This window comes from Bos taurus, chromosome 2 (assembly GCF_002263795.3).
Source record: "Bos taurus isolate L1 Dominette 01449 registration number 42190680 breed Hereford chromosome 2, ARS-UCD2.0, whole genome shotgun sequence".
NCBI lineage: Eukaryota > Metazoa > Chordata > Mammalia > Artiodactyla > Bovidae > Bos > Bos taurus.
Genome location: NC_037329.1, coordinates 9006670 through 9022072, shown reverse-complemented (window position 1 = coordinate 9022072; position 15403 = coordinate 9006670). Strand labels below are relative to the sequence as shown.

At 35.4% G+C, this 15403-nt stretch overlaps 1 protein-coding gene and 1 long non-coding RNA gene across 4 annotated transcripts in view; one reads left to right on the top strand and one right to left on the bottom strand.

Annotated features, from left to right (window-relative positions):
• The window catches only part of LOC132342942 (uncharacterized), a 100016-nt gene that overhangs the window by 39346 nt on the left and 45267 nt on the right, over positions 1 to 15403 (top strand). For both annotated transcript variants that reach the window (XR_009491494.1, XR_009491495.1), the window contains exon 2: positions 8519 to 8612. This is a non-coding gene — a long non-coding RNA (uncharacterized lncRNA). The remainder of the gene's footprint in view (positions 1 to 8518; positions 8613 to 15403) is intronic.
• The window catches only part of CALCRL (calcitonin receptor like receptor), a 128721-nt gene continuing 114947 nt past the window's right edge, over positions 1630 to 15403 (bottom strand). The window contains 5 exon segments of one of the 2 annotated variants that reach the window (NM_001102107.1): positions 1630 to 4668; positions 8259 to 8300; positions 8457 to 8675; positions 12705 to 12771; positions 12855 to 12915. In NM_001102107.1, coding sequence (NP_001095577.1) covers positions 4453 to 4668; positions 8259 to 8300; positions 8457 to 8675; positions 12705 to 12771; positions 12855 to 12915 — 605 coding nt within the window. In that variant the 3' untranslated portion in view covers positions 1630 to 4452. 2 annotated transcript variants of the gene reach the window in all.

The window sequence follows — 15403 nt, the reverse complement described above, 5'->3', positions numbered from 1 at the left end:
AAGAATTGATGCTTTTGAACTGTGGTGTTGGAGAAGACTCTTGAGAGTCCCTTGGACTGCAAGGAGATCCAAGCAGTCCATTCTGAAGGAGATCAGCCCTGAGTGTTCTTTGGAAGGAATGATGCTAAAGCTGAAACTCCAGTACTTTGGCCACCTCATGTGAAGAGTTGACTCATTGGAAAAGACCCTGATGCTGGGAGGGATTAGGGGCAAGAGGAGAAGGGGACGACAGAGGATGAGATGGCTGGATGGCATCACCGACTCAATGGACGTGAGTCTGAGTGAACTCCAGGAGTTGGTGATGCACAGGGAGGCCTGGCGTGCTGCAATTCATGGGGTTGCAGAGTCGGACACAAGTGAGTGACTGAACTGAACTGAACTGAGGAAGAATAAAGTAGAAAAGACTGCTGCTGCTAAGTCGCTTCAGTCGTGTTTGACTCTGTGCGACTCCATAGACGGCAGCCAACCAGGCTTCCCCGTCCCTGGGATTCTCCAGGCAAGAACACTGGAGTGGGTTGCCATTTCCTTCTCCAATGCATGAAAGTGAAAAGTGAAAGTGAAGTCGCTCAGTCGTGTCTGACTCTTCGCGACCCCATGGACTGCAGCCCACCAGGCTCCTGCGCCCATGGGATTTTCCAGGCAAGAGTACTGGAGTGGGGTGCCATTGCCTTCTCCGAGAAAAGACAGATAATAACAAGTATTGGGAAGTACGTGGAGAAAGAGGAACCCTCAAATATTGCCAATGGGAATATGAAATTATCCAGTTGATTTGAAAAGCAGACTGATAGACCTCAGACTGCTTAATATATGACCCAACATTTTTACTTCTGGAAATATAACCAAGTAAAATTTACATAAGTATTTGTAATAGCATTATTCATAATAGCCAAAAAATCAGAAAAACACAAATGTCCATCAACACAGATGAATAAACAAAATTTGGTAAATCCATACAATTTAATAATTCAGGCAAAGAAAGGAATGTAATGATGAGACAATTTAAAACATGATGAACCTTGAAACAATTACAGATGAAAGCAGTCAGTCACAAAACAGCATATTCCATATAATCCCACTCATGGGAAAGTCCAGAATAGGGAAGTCTACTGAGAAAGAAAGTAGGTTTGTGTTCTTAGGGCTCAGGTGACAGCAGGGACGGGATGCTAGAGGTGATGGCGAAGGACAGGTGGTGAACTCCTGAGGTCATGAGAATGTACTAAAACTGACTGTGGCCACAACACTAACACAATACACGAAGGACACCTGGAAATGAGTGAGCTGTACACTTAAATAGTTTAGAGAAAGAACTTTAGAGAAATAGTTCTTTAGAGAAAGGAGACAAATCTCTGCATTTTCTTATCCCTGGGCATCTTTTCCTTTCTTTCAGTCTTAGAAGGAATTTGTATACATTGCAGTTTGTTTAGAATTTTCTAGCTTACAAAACAAATTGATGATTTGTAATAGAATGTATAATGTATAATGTATAGAATGATTTATAGCATTATGAAAGACTTCAAAGAGGGTGATTGAGATATACTCATCAATTGTAAGTGTTTCAGTGGTTGCTATAAAGAATTAAAAATCATTATAATTTAAATTATTCAGCACTGCAGTAAGCATGAGTGAAAATCAACTTTAGCTCATACCTTTAATATTTTCATACAATCAAAATATAGAGATATACATTAAGTAGGCATAACATGAGTTAATTGAAAAGAATATCTTGGGTATGTTTTAGAAATAAAAGAAATGATAGTTTTTATTAGCATATTAAAGCCAAGTGAAAATTAAAATAAGTTCACATTGTAAAAAAGTTATCAAGCAATAAATACAGCACTACAGCTACCACTACTATGTACATTGAATTACATAGGAACAAACACTAAATGCCAGAATGTATATTCTATGAATAAACACAGTAAATAAATTTAGAATTTAAAAAAATGACAGACCAGAATTTTTAAAAAATTAAAATGACTTTCGCAAGTACTTGCAGAAAAGTAGCAGATTTACATTTTAAAAGTTAGAAATTCCCCAGTAAGCTTTTAGATACCAAAGCAGTTTGTTTTTAAAAATTATATGTTTTACTTTTTCTTCATGAGTAAAATACAAAGGAGATCTTAATTATTAGTACTTCAGCTTTAGAGAAGTCTAATATTTAAAAATATTACTTCCAAAAATATATGGGTACAAAACTAACACTCATTAATCATGGACTGTCTACGCCTAAAGGTGGTACAATAGATAAATCCTGGCCAAAAAGGAAATCTGATCTAAACTGAATATGATAAAAGCACAGTAAAAATACTTGAAAGTTACAATGTATTTTTAATATGACTCTTGCGGATAATTTGACATTTTCTATTGTCATTTATGGTTGAGACTTGATAGTTTGTCTGGTAGAATGCTGAAACATATAAACAGTGCCAGCAAAGGACTTGAATCTGTGTCTTTGAATAATAGCTAAAAGTAAGTTTATTTAAAGGAATTATATAATTTAGCATTAGAAAGACCAGAACAGCCTGCATATCTTTTTATGACAACTTATTTTGAAATCCATAAATCTGAGACTAACAATACAGCTTTTACCTGTGTATAGGTAAATCATAAATCTATTTATCAGTCCTTTTAATAAGTGAATTCTTATTAATTTAGATGATTTTCCTGGACAACTTCAGAGGCCTTCTGAACTTACCATTTTACAGCTTAAGAAAAAACCTGTGATGACTAAGTCATTAGTCTACTCTATTTTAAGCAGATTGACACACCACACACAAAAAAGAAAAATAATGAATTCTCCTGCCAAAATTGACTTATGAATTTCAAAAATTTCAGTGGAAAATGACATTAGGGAAAATGAATCCCATTTCAATATCACTTTAATTCATTAGGGAAGATTTTTTCCATCTTAATTTCATTATTCCATAAATGTTCCAATACTGTATTGTATTATCATATATACTATCTCTATTAAAATATTAAAACATTGTATATGATATGTATTTGTCTAGTTTTAAAAAACAGCCTGGAGTATTTCCAAAACTATATATCATCTTATAGTAAGTCAGAAAAGTAATATTTTTAATGGGATAAAAACCAAAAGAGTAACAAACAGGCATTTGTTACAGAAGTCATTTAAATTTTCTGGATTAGAATGAAAATTCATCGTCAAAATAAAAGGAAAAATATGTCAAACATACGTATTATTAAGATTTGAATCACCAAAGCAAAAATATTCAATAAAACAATGGCCTTGAGGGATATTTAAATAAATATTTTATATCTTATCATAGATATTTCTCAAACCTAGTTCTCAAACTTCTGATGCTGACATCTGGTTGTCTTTAAAATATTTAACAAATATAGAATTCCAGATTCTATTTTATTATAAAATTAGCCCAGAGACAGTATCAGATATTAGCATGCACACTTTGTTACATTAAGCATTTGTTTTTAAAAATTATGTAGATTGTATATATTTGAGGCTATAAAATAGAATGAAAGAGTATTTACAAGCTCATTTTTCACAATTTTTTACAAACTTTTGAGGAAATAATAAACCCTTCATTGATTTCCTTCATGTAAAATAATTGCTAATTTGTCCATATAGTAGAAATGGAAGGGGCAAGGTTTCTATTTACAGGTACATGGACATGAATTCCTTCCCATATGTGTACTAATATAGGAAAGTAGTTGACAACATGTTTTGTAGTATCAACCAAGATGTCTCCCTAATAATACCAAAGCAGGATTGCATGTCATATATATTATTCATCAAGTCTTAAAAATGCATATGACAAAGGGTATAACTGTGATGAATCAGCAAATAAGTAGCCAACAGCAATTCTGCTCAATATTTTTCCTGGGGGAGAAAACAGTAAGCAAAGAGGAATAATTAATTATCAGGTTCACTTTAAAAAATAAAAACAAAAGAGCTAGAACATTTTCTGGGTAAAAAATCAACTGCAGCAATGAACTTGGGGAAAAGATTTTCAAATCCAATGAAAGGTCATTTTCCCTCCAAATCTATAAGCCTTCACTAGGCCTCTTTAGGCAATAGGGGTGGAACTGTGCCCGCCGTGTCTGTGAACTTTTATAAGTATTTGTGGATTTATGCAGTAGTGTCCTGGAGGTGGCTCAAACCAACCCACAGGAATAGAATGTGCTCATCTTTACCCAGTTCCACATGCAGTGATGTTAAGTTGATAGCTGGAAATCAGTCATGGTGGGAGTATTTACAACCTAAAAACTGGAAAAAATCATAGATCGAGACAATTTTCCCCCATGGAGCTAGTGCGAAACATTTATCAACACCCTACTGAATTCATGAGCGTTTTCTTTGTCACCTTCAAATAATTCATCTAATACTGAAGTCTTGTGGTTGTAAAGTCATGGATCCAAATCCTTGAGTTAGGAGTGGCAAAAAATAGTTCAGCAGTACACCCTCTATTATCAATCGTATAACTTTTCGGGTTTTATGACCACGTTGTCAGTATCGTGGATGCTTTTTCCATTTAAGTGTTCACTTAGACAGTCGTGACTGTAACCTGTACCATCGCTGATTGTTGAAACCGTGTAAGATGCACTACGGAGAGTATCTGAGTGGGAAAAGTTGTTTCCAAATTGGATTTTATATTGATTCCAGTTTCTTCTCAGAATTGCTTGAACCTATTAAACAGAAAGAAACAGAAAGGGCAAGAGCAGTTAATTAAATCAAATGAAGATAATATGTCTAATAGTACAACAAAATTAATTATATACAAAAGCTTTTCTTTAAAAAAATCACTGATATTAATGGGTAAATAATATTGCTTTCTTTTCTTAATTAAAATATGAAATTGAGTAAACCATCTTTATATTAGGAAATGATTGTAATTACTTTGTTCTTTAGTACAGACTACAGAAAAATTTATTTTACTTTCTATGCTTTCTCTTTGAAGCTAAAATGCACATGAATGTCTAGCTGTTAAGTAATTAATCCCCATTCTCACAAGCTGGCATGAGCAACATTTAGTTCTGTATCAACATTTTATTAACAGAATGAGATAATTGGAGATGAGAAAAGAGATAAAAGAAAAAGAAGTTAGGGATACAGGAAATATAATAAATCATCATCAACAACATCAGTAGCACTCACTTTATTAAGTGATTACCATATGACAGATATGTAGCTTAATAGCTACATTCTGGGGAAAAAAATAAAAGAAGAACAGAGTTTTTAGTCCTCATGTAGCTTTTCACCCAGCGGGAAGAACATGTTGAACGGAAAATTACAAATGGGATGAGCATTTAAAAAAAAAATAGGAATTTGCATGTGAAAAAAAAAATATTAGGAATGTCATCACTCCACTTTTTTTGTATTTAGATCCCTCTCTTCTAAATTTGAAGTTTAATTACTCTTCCTTCTGTTTGGTGCTAGGGACCAGAGCTAGGTAGGCCGTATACAGTTACTTTGGCCATGTGTGCTAAGTCGCTTCAGTTGTGTCTGACTCTTTTGTGACTGTACGGACCATAGCCCTCCAGGCTCCTCTGTCCATGGAATTCTCCAGGCAAAAATACTGAAGTGGGTTGCCATGCCTCCTCCAGGGGATCTTCCCAGACACAGGGATGGAACTTGCGTCTCTTATGTCTCCTGCATTGGCAGGCGTGTTTTTTTTTTTACTACTAGCGCCACCTGGGAAGCCCATATAATGACTTTGGTGTTAATTTAACATAAGACACAGATGATTTTCTTTATATTGAGTCAGTAAGCATAAACGAGAATATTCAAGCACACCTCCAACTCCAACATCTGTACATTTCCATGTCTGATGAGGGCCCTCCCAATGACCAGAGTCCCTAGTGTATGCTAATGGTGCACATTTTTTTGATTGAGTGGACTTGAGATGAAAGCAATCTGAGGACTTGTCAAGCCACATTATTTAACTAGTGACAAATTCAAATAAGAATATTTTGGCTGAGAAATAAAAATAAAATGTGAGAATAAAAACGTAAATAGAGATGTTAAGACAAAGACAAGCTGTTTGACCTAATGTGGAAAGCAAGAAGGAAATTAAGCCTGAGCAAGTGATTTTTTTTCTTTTTTTAAAATATAAATTTATTTATTTTAATTGGAGGCTAATTACTTTACAATATCGTATTGGTTTTGCCAAATGATTTTAAGAAGTATATGACATAGTTGGAACCACACAAAATGAATTTGACAGCATGCCTTGTGTTAAGAGAAAGGGAAAAACTAGAGGCAAAGAGACAAAAAAAGAAGGGTTATAGTATTTCTTAAGATGAGAAATGAATCATACACAAGCAGGTATTATATCTAGAGATGAAGAAAGGGGGACAGATATTGGAGATGTTGTGGGGAGCTAAAGGATTTGGTAACAACTTGGCTCAAAAATTTTATATTATTATAATTTTCTAATGCCAAAATTTTCAGACATGGCAAAATATCAAGGCCTGTGTCTCTATTGCTTACGTAGATAAAGTGCAGTTAGAGAGTTATGCATTAGTTTAAATATTCCCTGAGCACTCTTTCTAAATATAAAGGTCAATTTGAGATTTGATTCCAATATGAGTAATGAACCCCTTTATATATATATTTTTATAAATGAGTGATTTGACAGACCTAATAAGGAATCTTTAATGTACTATCTACTGAGGTTGGAGCATGGTGCTAAAAACTTTATAGTCCTAGTTTACATTTATCCCTCTGAGATTTGTGTTAGGAGCTTGCTTTTATATCCTTTGAATAGAAATACACACTGGGACTCCTTGGGGTTCAGAGTATTTCCCATGATGTTACAGCCAGGAGCAAAGTGGCATCTTTGGGTTTAAACGCACTATTATGTCAGTGCCTTTATTCTACACTGCCTTCCATCACTAAATATTTTACTAATGATTATGATTTGTACTTAAAAAAATGTCCATTATAAAAATAAAATTCGCTCCTGCAGATGCAAAGGTATATCTTTCTTAGTTCATACATGTTTTATGTCATACTGTAGTTTTCTTACCTATATTTAATTGTAAAATCCTATATAGGCAGAAATTGGATTGTCTAATTCAGTTTATATAATAATAAATTTATAGTTACACAATAAATACTATTTGAATTTTATTATCAAAACAATGTATCTATTCTTCCTAATTGCATTTTCTGTCTCTACTTCTTACTTCAGAAAAAGTCACCCTTGTCCTCTACACAGCAGAAGAATCATGAAGAGACCACTTAAATACGTTTGATACTTCTATATGCCATTATAAATAAATATATATGTATAATAAAATCTATATTTAAAATTAAGAAATAAAATATGAAATTATGTGCTAAGTAAAGTATCACATAAATATTTTATAGTTTTTCATGACATGTACATGATTTCTGACATTGATTAGTTGCATAGAAATGATTCCTATAAAGTTATGTTAACTGGTTCCATGTATTGCCAGTCTGAAGCTTTGTGATAAGTTTCACAGTTACAAGTGTGTAAGTCTTATCATTTGCTGTCTGAATTTCTAAACTTTGCTGAATTTTGCCAAGCTCCTCCAATAGGTTAACACTGTCAAGTAGATTAAAAACATATAAAGAGCTAAAGCAATATAGCCCAAACCACTGAGCTATATAGTTCTATTCACATGCATAAGAAATGTGGTACCAATTTCTAAAATGCCTGAAACTTTCCAATTAGGAAAGCCTTGGATAAAAATCCTGAAATATCTCAGATCACATTGCCATGTTATGAATTAGAGACCTCGATTATGTTTCCTAATCTGCTGCCACTCTTCTGTGCATAACTGGGTTTAAATTTTTAGAAATCTTTTTTATTCGACATAAAAATGTTTCCAAAGACCACAGTGTGGACAAGGCCAACAGAGAAAGAGGGAAAATTAAAATGAGGCAATTTTATTTCCCATTAGAGTGTATGTTCAATGAAGATAAGGATAGTCTAACACTGCCTAGGACCAATTCCAGAATTAGTAGGATTAGTTCAAAAGGTAAGTTGAAAGACTAGATGAATAACAGTCATTGACAGAATATTTTAAAGTGAGTCTGAATTTGCCCTAACCTCAACTCTAATTTGCCCTGAACTTTTGGGAAGAAGAATTGCATATATTCAAAGAGCCTCTACGCTTCTTTTTTCTGACAGAGATGGAATTTAAAATACTTATTCCTAGGGGATTTATAATTCTGTCTCTTTTTTAAAGGAAAAAAATGGATTACAAACACAAAATGATAAAAGGAATAAAATCAGTCACCATACCTCTCCATTAAAGAAGCAGAAAATTGTAGATACCAAGAGACCCTGTAAAAGAAAAATAGAATTATCTGATTCCAAATAGAAAAGGTACATTTTTTAGTAATCAATTTGCTGTATAGGTAGTCAAAAATGAAGCCAACGCTACATGTAAATTTACATCCGAACATCACAAGGTGCCTTCCTGATGCAAGAACACCATACCTGATAGTGCATGAGGATGTTTATGATGTAATCATATATCTCTTCTGCAATCTTTCCTTCAGGTCGCCATGGAATCAGCACAAATTCAATGCCAAGCAACGGCACCAGGATAAGCGTAGCTCTCACAGCTTTCATGTACAGATTGGATTCTGCTTGGTGAGTAACTTTTAACTTGGTGATAAGAACACGTACAATATTTAATAGGAAAAAAAGATTCACCTAAAAGAAAATAAAATGGCATATGGAAATTATTTCATATTAAGAATCTTTACTGAAGAATCACTGATTTTATAAATCTTAGAATATTTTCAGTACACAAGAATATGTTCTACTGAAAAGAATACTTGCTTAAATATTAATTTTTATTTCTGCTGTTGAATTTTTCTTTTATTTTTTTCTCCAGCTTTACTGACACATAATTGACACTATTTAAGTTTAGGTTGCATAGCATAATGATTTAATCTCACATATATTGTGAAATGATAACCACAATACATTAAGCTAATGTTAACCATCTCATACAGATACCAAAAAAGTATATATGCATGTATATATATATATACATTTCCTTATGCTGAGAACTTTTACAATTTATTCTCAGCAATTTACATATATATCATACAGTGGTGATAACAATAATCATCATGCTGTACATTACATTCCTTGTTCTCCTTTATCTTATACCTGGAAGTTTGTGCCTTTTGACCATCTTCATCCAATTCCTCCATCCCTAACCCCTAAGGGCAACTGCAAATATGATCTCTTTTTTTCTATGAGCTTGTCTATTTGTTTAGATTCCACATGTAAGTGAGATCATACAGTATCTGTCTTTCTCTGTCTAACTTATTTCACTTGGTGTAATGCCCTCAAGTTTCATTCATGTTGTCTCCAGTGTCAGGATTTTCTCATTTTTTGTGGCTAAATACTAATGTGTGTGTTTGTGTGTGTGTGTGTGTGTGTATCCTTCTTAGGTTGTTTCCACGTCTTAGCTATTGTGGATAATGCTGTGATGAGCATGGGGTGCAGATATTAATATATTTATTAATATGTTTTTGTTACCTTTAGATATTGGAATTGTGATTTATTAATTTAAAAAGTACATCAATTTTAATGGACTTATATCTTAAAAAACAAAATTATGGTGGTGTTATTGTGGACCACATTCAATTGAGTAACATCGGATTGTTTTGTTTAGTTTATTTTCTTATGCAATATTTTAAAATCCTGCTATGATTAAGAAAACCAAAACTTTGAATATTTTAATCCCAAAGAAAGGAAACAATTGTTTGTAACAAAGGCTAATTATTTTAAGTCTCTACTCTGTATTAGTGTCCAAACGAGGTACTTTCCAAATACGTGTGTGTGCGCTAAGTTGCTTTAGTCTTGTCTAACTCTTTGTGACCCCATGGACTCTAGCCTGCCATGCTCCTTGGTTCATGGAATTTTCCAGGGAAGAATAATGGAATGGTTGCCATGTCTTCCTCCAGAAGATCTTCCTGACCCAGGGATCAAACTGTGTCTCACGTCTCCTCCATTTGTAGGTGGGTTCTTTACCCCTAGGGCTACCTGGGAAGCCCATCCAAATATGTATTATATCACAATAGCCATTTTCATATTTTTTGTTTTTCCTTCCTGTGTTATTTGTGTGTAACAAAAATCATCCCAACTCCCCATCATAGTACTATAATCTTCTTCATCCTTACGAAGAGGCTGAATCACATACTTAAACTAGTTGATATTCAACCTAGATCATCCTAGGGTTAAAAATATTTTGGCACCCAGCAGAACCTTTTGTTAATTACTTTCTGTGATTTTTAAAGTCCTATGAATTAACAACTTTCCCGAAGAGAAAATGTTCCCTTTGAAAGGGAGACATAAAACTTCAAAAATATAGTGTTCAGGAAATGAGCAGAGTTCTACAGAAATATATTTCTCTCTCTCTCACTCTTTGGCTGAATTATACTTTCTTTCTTATCTTCACCCATGCCAATATCTGTTATTTTGTCTATTTCCTCTATGCCCATTCCTATGCCTTCCATAGAACTACAGATGTTAGCTCCAGAAAAGCCGCTTAGGGGTCTTTTTCTAAAATGCTGTTCTCTTTCCTTTTTTCCCACCCTGACTTTTAGCATCTGTGCTTTGTTTAATAATCTAAAATTTTCAAACTGCATACTAATAAGCAATTTATATCTTATATACTTCTATTAATTGGAAAAATAATGATAGTATCTCACCTAATATAGAAAGCAATGGACAAATAACATACATTTGCTGATTTAAGGCATGTATTATGAAAATAACTGGGCATAAAAATATTCCACTACTATTCTTTTAGAGAATTCAATGGAGCATATGTTTCAAAAATAAACAGCTAACTATAGTCCTGATGGAAACACATCTATGAAAAGAAACATGGTTACAGACATAGGAATGTCTCTGTTAAAGACAAAAGCCACATAAGCCACTTCAACAGGTGTAAAAATGAAATGTGATGAACCAACACATCAGCTGCTATTCCACCTATCCTACTGTATTCCCTCCCAGGGCATTCATTATTATTTTAAAACATTTGACTAAGTGGAAATTACTACCAACCCATAGAAGAAGAGTATAATACCATTTTATCTGTTTATAAATTTAGAATATTTTATAATCCTAATATACAAAAATCACAATTATAAAAATCAGTATAAATGTTGCTATTTAGATGCCCATTATAAGAAAACTTCTAAATGCAAAGTGCTTCTCCAAAATGCAAGTCTGATTTAAAATGTAAAACTAGAAATGAGAATGTCCTCCTGATTTTCTGTAAATACTTCCACTTATTTTAAATACAAATAGAGAAAAAATTGTGAAGTTTAGATGAATTACATCTGAATCTCATTTATCTTAGAGAAAAACTAAGTAAGTAAAAAAAGAAGAAATATATTAACTCCAACACCCATAAAGCTCACGTAGGTGGTAGGTACCATGGGACATTTTTCACACCATGATACCACCTAGGGTCACAGCAGGAAGCCTGAGCTCAGTGGCGACAGGATTCCTGAAAGTACTCCCCTACTAGATTAGCCAGCAATCACTTACTATGCACTGAAGTGAGCTAAACGTTTCTCACTAAACACAAATTAAATGCATCCTCTCTTAATTTCCCCTTAGCAAGATCTCAAAAGTGCTGTAGCCATTCAATTACCACCCTGCTCAAGGGGAAATGTGGCAGAGGACGTCTGAGTGGAAAGAAACTGATTGTGGTTGAAATATTTTATTTATAAAAATTGTGCAAAAAACATGTGACCATATAAACAATCGCTAGAGCACCTCCCAAGACCTTGGAATTGCCCAGTGGGAAGACCCAGAGCTTAAACAAAGGCAGAACATTTTATCCTGGCAGAAAAAAAAGGGCTCCTAATCTTTTGTCAGGCCAAAAAAAAAAAAAAATAGAAAAAGGGTTATGTACATAATGTGGATTTTCACTTCCTTTCTTACTGAGCAGCTAGATGGGCTATTATCCTAATACACCACGTTCTCTTTCCTCCCAGCGTTGATGTGGACAAGCTCTTTCAAGAACTGTGCTAATTGCTGTTACATTTCTCACTTGTTAAGTGCATTTATTATTTCCTTAACCTTCTGATTTAGAGTTTTGATTGCCACCCACACTCACTAGATCCCTCCTCTGCCCTCCTCTGTTGTGCTCGGCACCCTGGAGGCTCTGAGGCAGCTCTGAGGACCACTTCATCACCAGACTTTCTTGCCCTCAGACTTTTGCTGCATTTGGTCAATGGGAGGAGCCAGGAGATCAGAGCATGGGCAGAGAGAGAAGTTTGAGTGTTTCTTTCTCCTTTTTCCCTGTTAGGCTGTGGTTTTGGCAGTAGCTGCATTCCTCTACCCAAGGCCACACTTCCTTCTGGGCCAGCCCTCCTCACATTCACCCAACCCAAGGAACACTGTTCTGTCCTCTCCTCTTCTCTTCAAGTCTAGCCATGATAATAGCATCCCACTGTTGGCCCCTGCTACCTCACCATCCTTGTGAATTAGTTCCTTTACTCTTTTTGCCATCACTTCAAATAAGTCCTCCAGTTATTTAAAAAAAACAACTCAAATAAACCAACACCTTCATTAAACCCTCTTCAATCAAACACTGTGAGTATGCTATGTCCACTGAAATCCTAAAGGATACCATAGGCTAGATGTTTCAAGAAATAAAGTTGCGCTATGAACAATGATGGGAAAAGGAGCATTTTAATTACATACCAATAAAGCAGCACAAATTGGGCCATGGATAATGTAGAGGAGTTGCGTATCAGAACTGATCCAGCAGCTAGGGGAAAAAGCAGGGAAATTAGGTTGAATATTTTCATTCTACTTACTTCCAATCGAAATAAAAAAGAGAGATTATCTTACTTGTCATTGTAATATAATCTTCTGGCAACAGCGTGAATACAAGCAGGAATCAATGGAAATCCTGTAAATGTCAAACAGAAAATAAATAGGCAACTTTCTCTATAGATGGAATTCCTAAAATATATTATGAACCTTGGAACTCAGAGATATTCTAGGAGCAAAAATAACTGGCCATTATATGCTTATCAAGTAACTATTATCTGTCTAGTTGAACAGTAAATTTGGTAAAGTATTATGTATCTATATTTTCAAGTATTTGTGTGTATAGTTTATTCTAATATGAGTCATTATGAATCAGTGGACTCCAGAGCCTAAGTTCATAAATGTGCTGCCTATTCTCAGAAGCTTAGAAGAAATTCAGAATCCACACATTTTCTGTAAGATGGAATTAGACAATATTTTGTAGATAATCAGATGTGGGAAGAAGTTGACACTGACTATGTGAAGAAAAAAGGAGAGAGATGGTTTATATATCAGAAATTTTGCATGCTCTTAGCATTCTAAATTAGATATTTCAAAGATAAAATGAGGATAGCTTTTATAAAGGCAACCTGGATACACTAATAGCCTATATACATGGGCTTCCAGGAGGTGCAGGGTAAAGAATCCACCTGCCAACGCAGGAGACACAAGAGATGAGGATTTGGTCCTGGGTTGGCAGATCCCCTGGAGGAGGAAATGACAACTCACTTCGGTATTCTTGCCTGGGAAATCCCACGAACAGAGGAGCCTGGGGGCTACAGTCCAAGGGGTTGCAAAGAGTTGCATACAAATGAACATACACACATACACACATGCAGGTAACTGAGCAAAAATTGCACTGACTTGGGAAACATATATCTGATATTTTTACTATCAAAATATCAATCAATAGAAATAAAATTTATTTCAGTGAAAAAATAAAGATGGTGTGTTTATCAGTTCAGTTCAGTCGCTCAGTCATGTCCGACTCTTTGCCACCCCATGAACCGCAGCATGCCATGCCTCCCTGTCCATAACCAACTCCCGGAGTTCACTCAGATTCAAGTCCATCAAGTCAGTGATGCCATCCAGCCATCTCATCCTCTGTCGTCCCCTTCTCCTCCTGCCCCCAATCCCTCCCAGCATCAGAGTCTTTTCCAATGAGTCAACTCTTCGCATGAGGTGGCCAAAGTATTGGAGTTTCAGCCTCAGCATCAGTCCTTCCAATGAACACCCAAGACTGATCTCCTTATGATGGACTGGTTGGATATCTTGCAGTCCAACGGACTCTCAAGAGTCTTCTCCAACACCACAGTTCAAAAGCATCAGTTCTTTGGCGCTCAGCTTTCTTCACAGTCCAACTCTCACATCCATACATGACCACTGGAAAAACGATAGCCTTGACTAGACGGACCTTTGTTGGCAAAGTAATGTCTCTGCTTTTCAATATGTTACTAGGTTGGTAATAACTTTCCTTTCAAGGAGTAAGCGTCTTTTAATTTCATGGCTGCAATCATCATCTGCAGTGATTTTGGAGCCCAAAAAAGTAGTCTGCCACTGTTTCCACTGTTTCCCCGTCTATTTCCCATGAAGTGATGGGACCGGATGCCATGATCTTCGTTTTCTGAATGTTGAGCTTTAAGCCAAATTTTTCACTCTCCTCTTTCACTTTCATCAAGAGGCTTTTGAGTTCCTCTTCACTTTCTGCCATAAGGGTGATGTCATCTGCATATCTGAGGTTATTGATATTTCTCCCGGCAATCTTGATTCCAGCTTGTGCTTCATCCAGCCCAGTGTTTCTCATGATGTACTCTGCATATAAGTTAAATAAGCAGGGTGACAATATACAGCCTTGACGTATTCCTTTTCCTATTTGGAACCAGTCTGTTGTTCCATGTCCCGTTCTAACTGTTGCTTCCTGATCTGCATATAGGTTTCTCAAGAGGCAGGTCAGGTGGTCTGGTATTCCCATCTCTTTCAGAATTTTCCACAGTTTATTGTAATCCACACAGTCAAAGGCTTTGTCATAATCAATAAAGCAGAAATAGATGTTCTTTTGGAACTCTTGCTTTTTTGATGATCCAGCGGATGTTGGCAATTTGATCTCTGGTTCCTCTGCCTTCTCTAAAAGCAGTTTGAACATCTGGAAATTCACAGTTCATGTATTGCTGAAGCCTGGCTTGGAGAATTTTGAGCATTACTTTCCTAGTGTGTGAGATGAGTGTAACTGTGCGGTAGTTTGAGCATTCTTTGGCATTGCCTTTCTTGGGGATTAGAATGAAAACTGACCTTTTCCAGTCCTGTGGCCACTGCTGAGTTTTCCAAATTTGCTGGCATATTGAGTGCAGCACTTTCAAAGCATCATCTTTTAGGATATGAAATAGCTCCACTGGAATTCCATCACCTCCACTAGCTTTGTTCATAGTGATGCTTTCTAAGGCCCACTTGACTTCACATTCCAGGATGTCTGGCTCTAGGTGAGTGATCACACCATCGTGATTATCTGGGTCGTGAAGATCTTTTTTGTAAGTTCTTCTGTGTATTCTTGCCATCTCTTCTTAAATATCTTCTGCTTCTGTTAGGTCCAT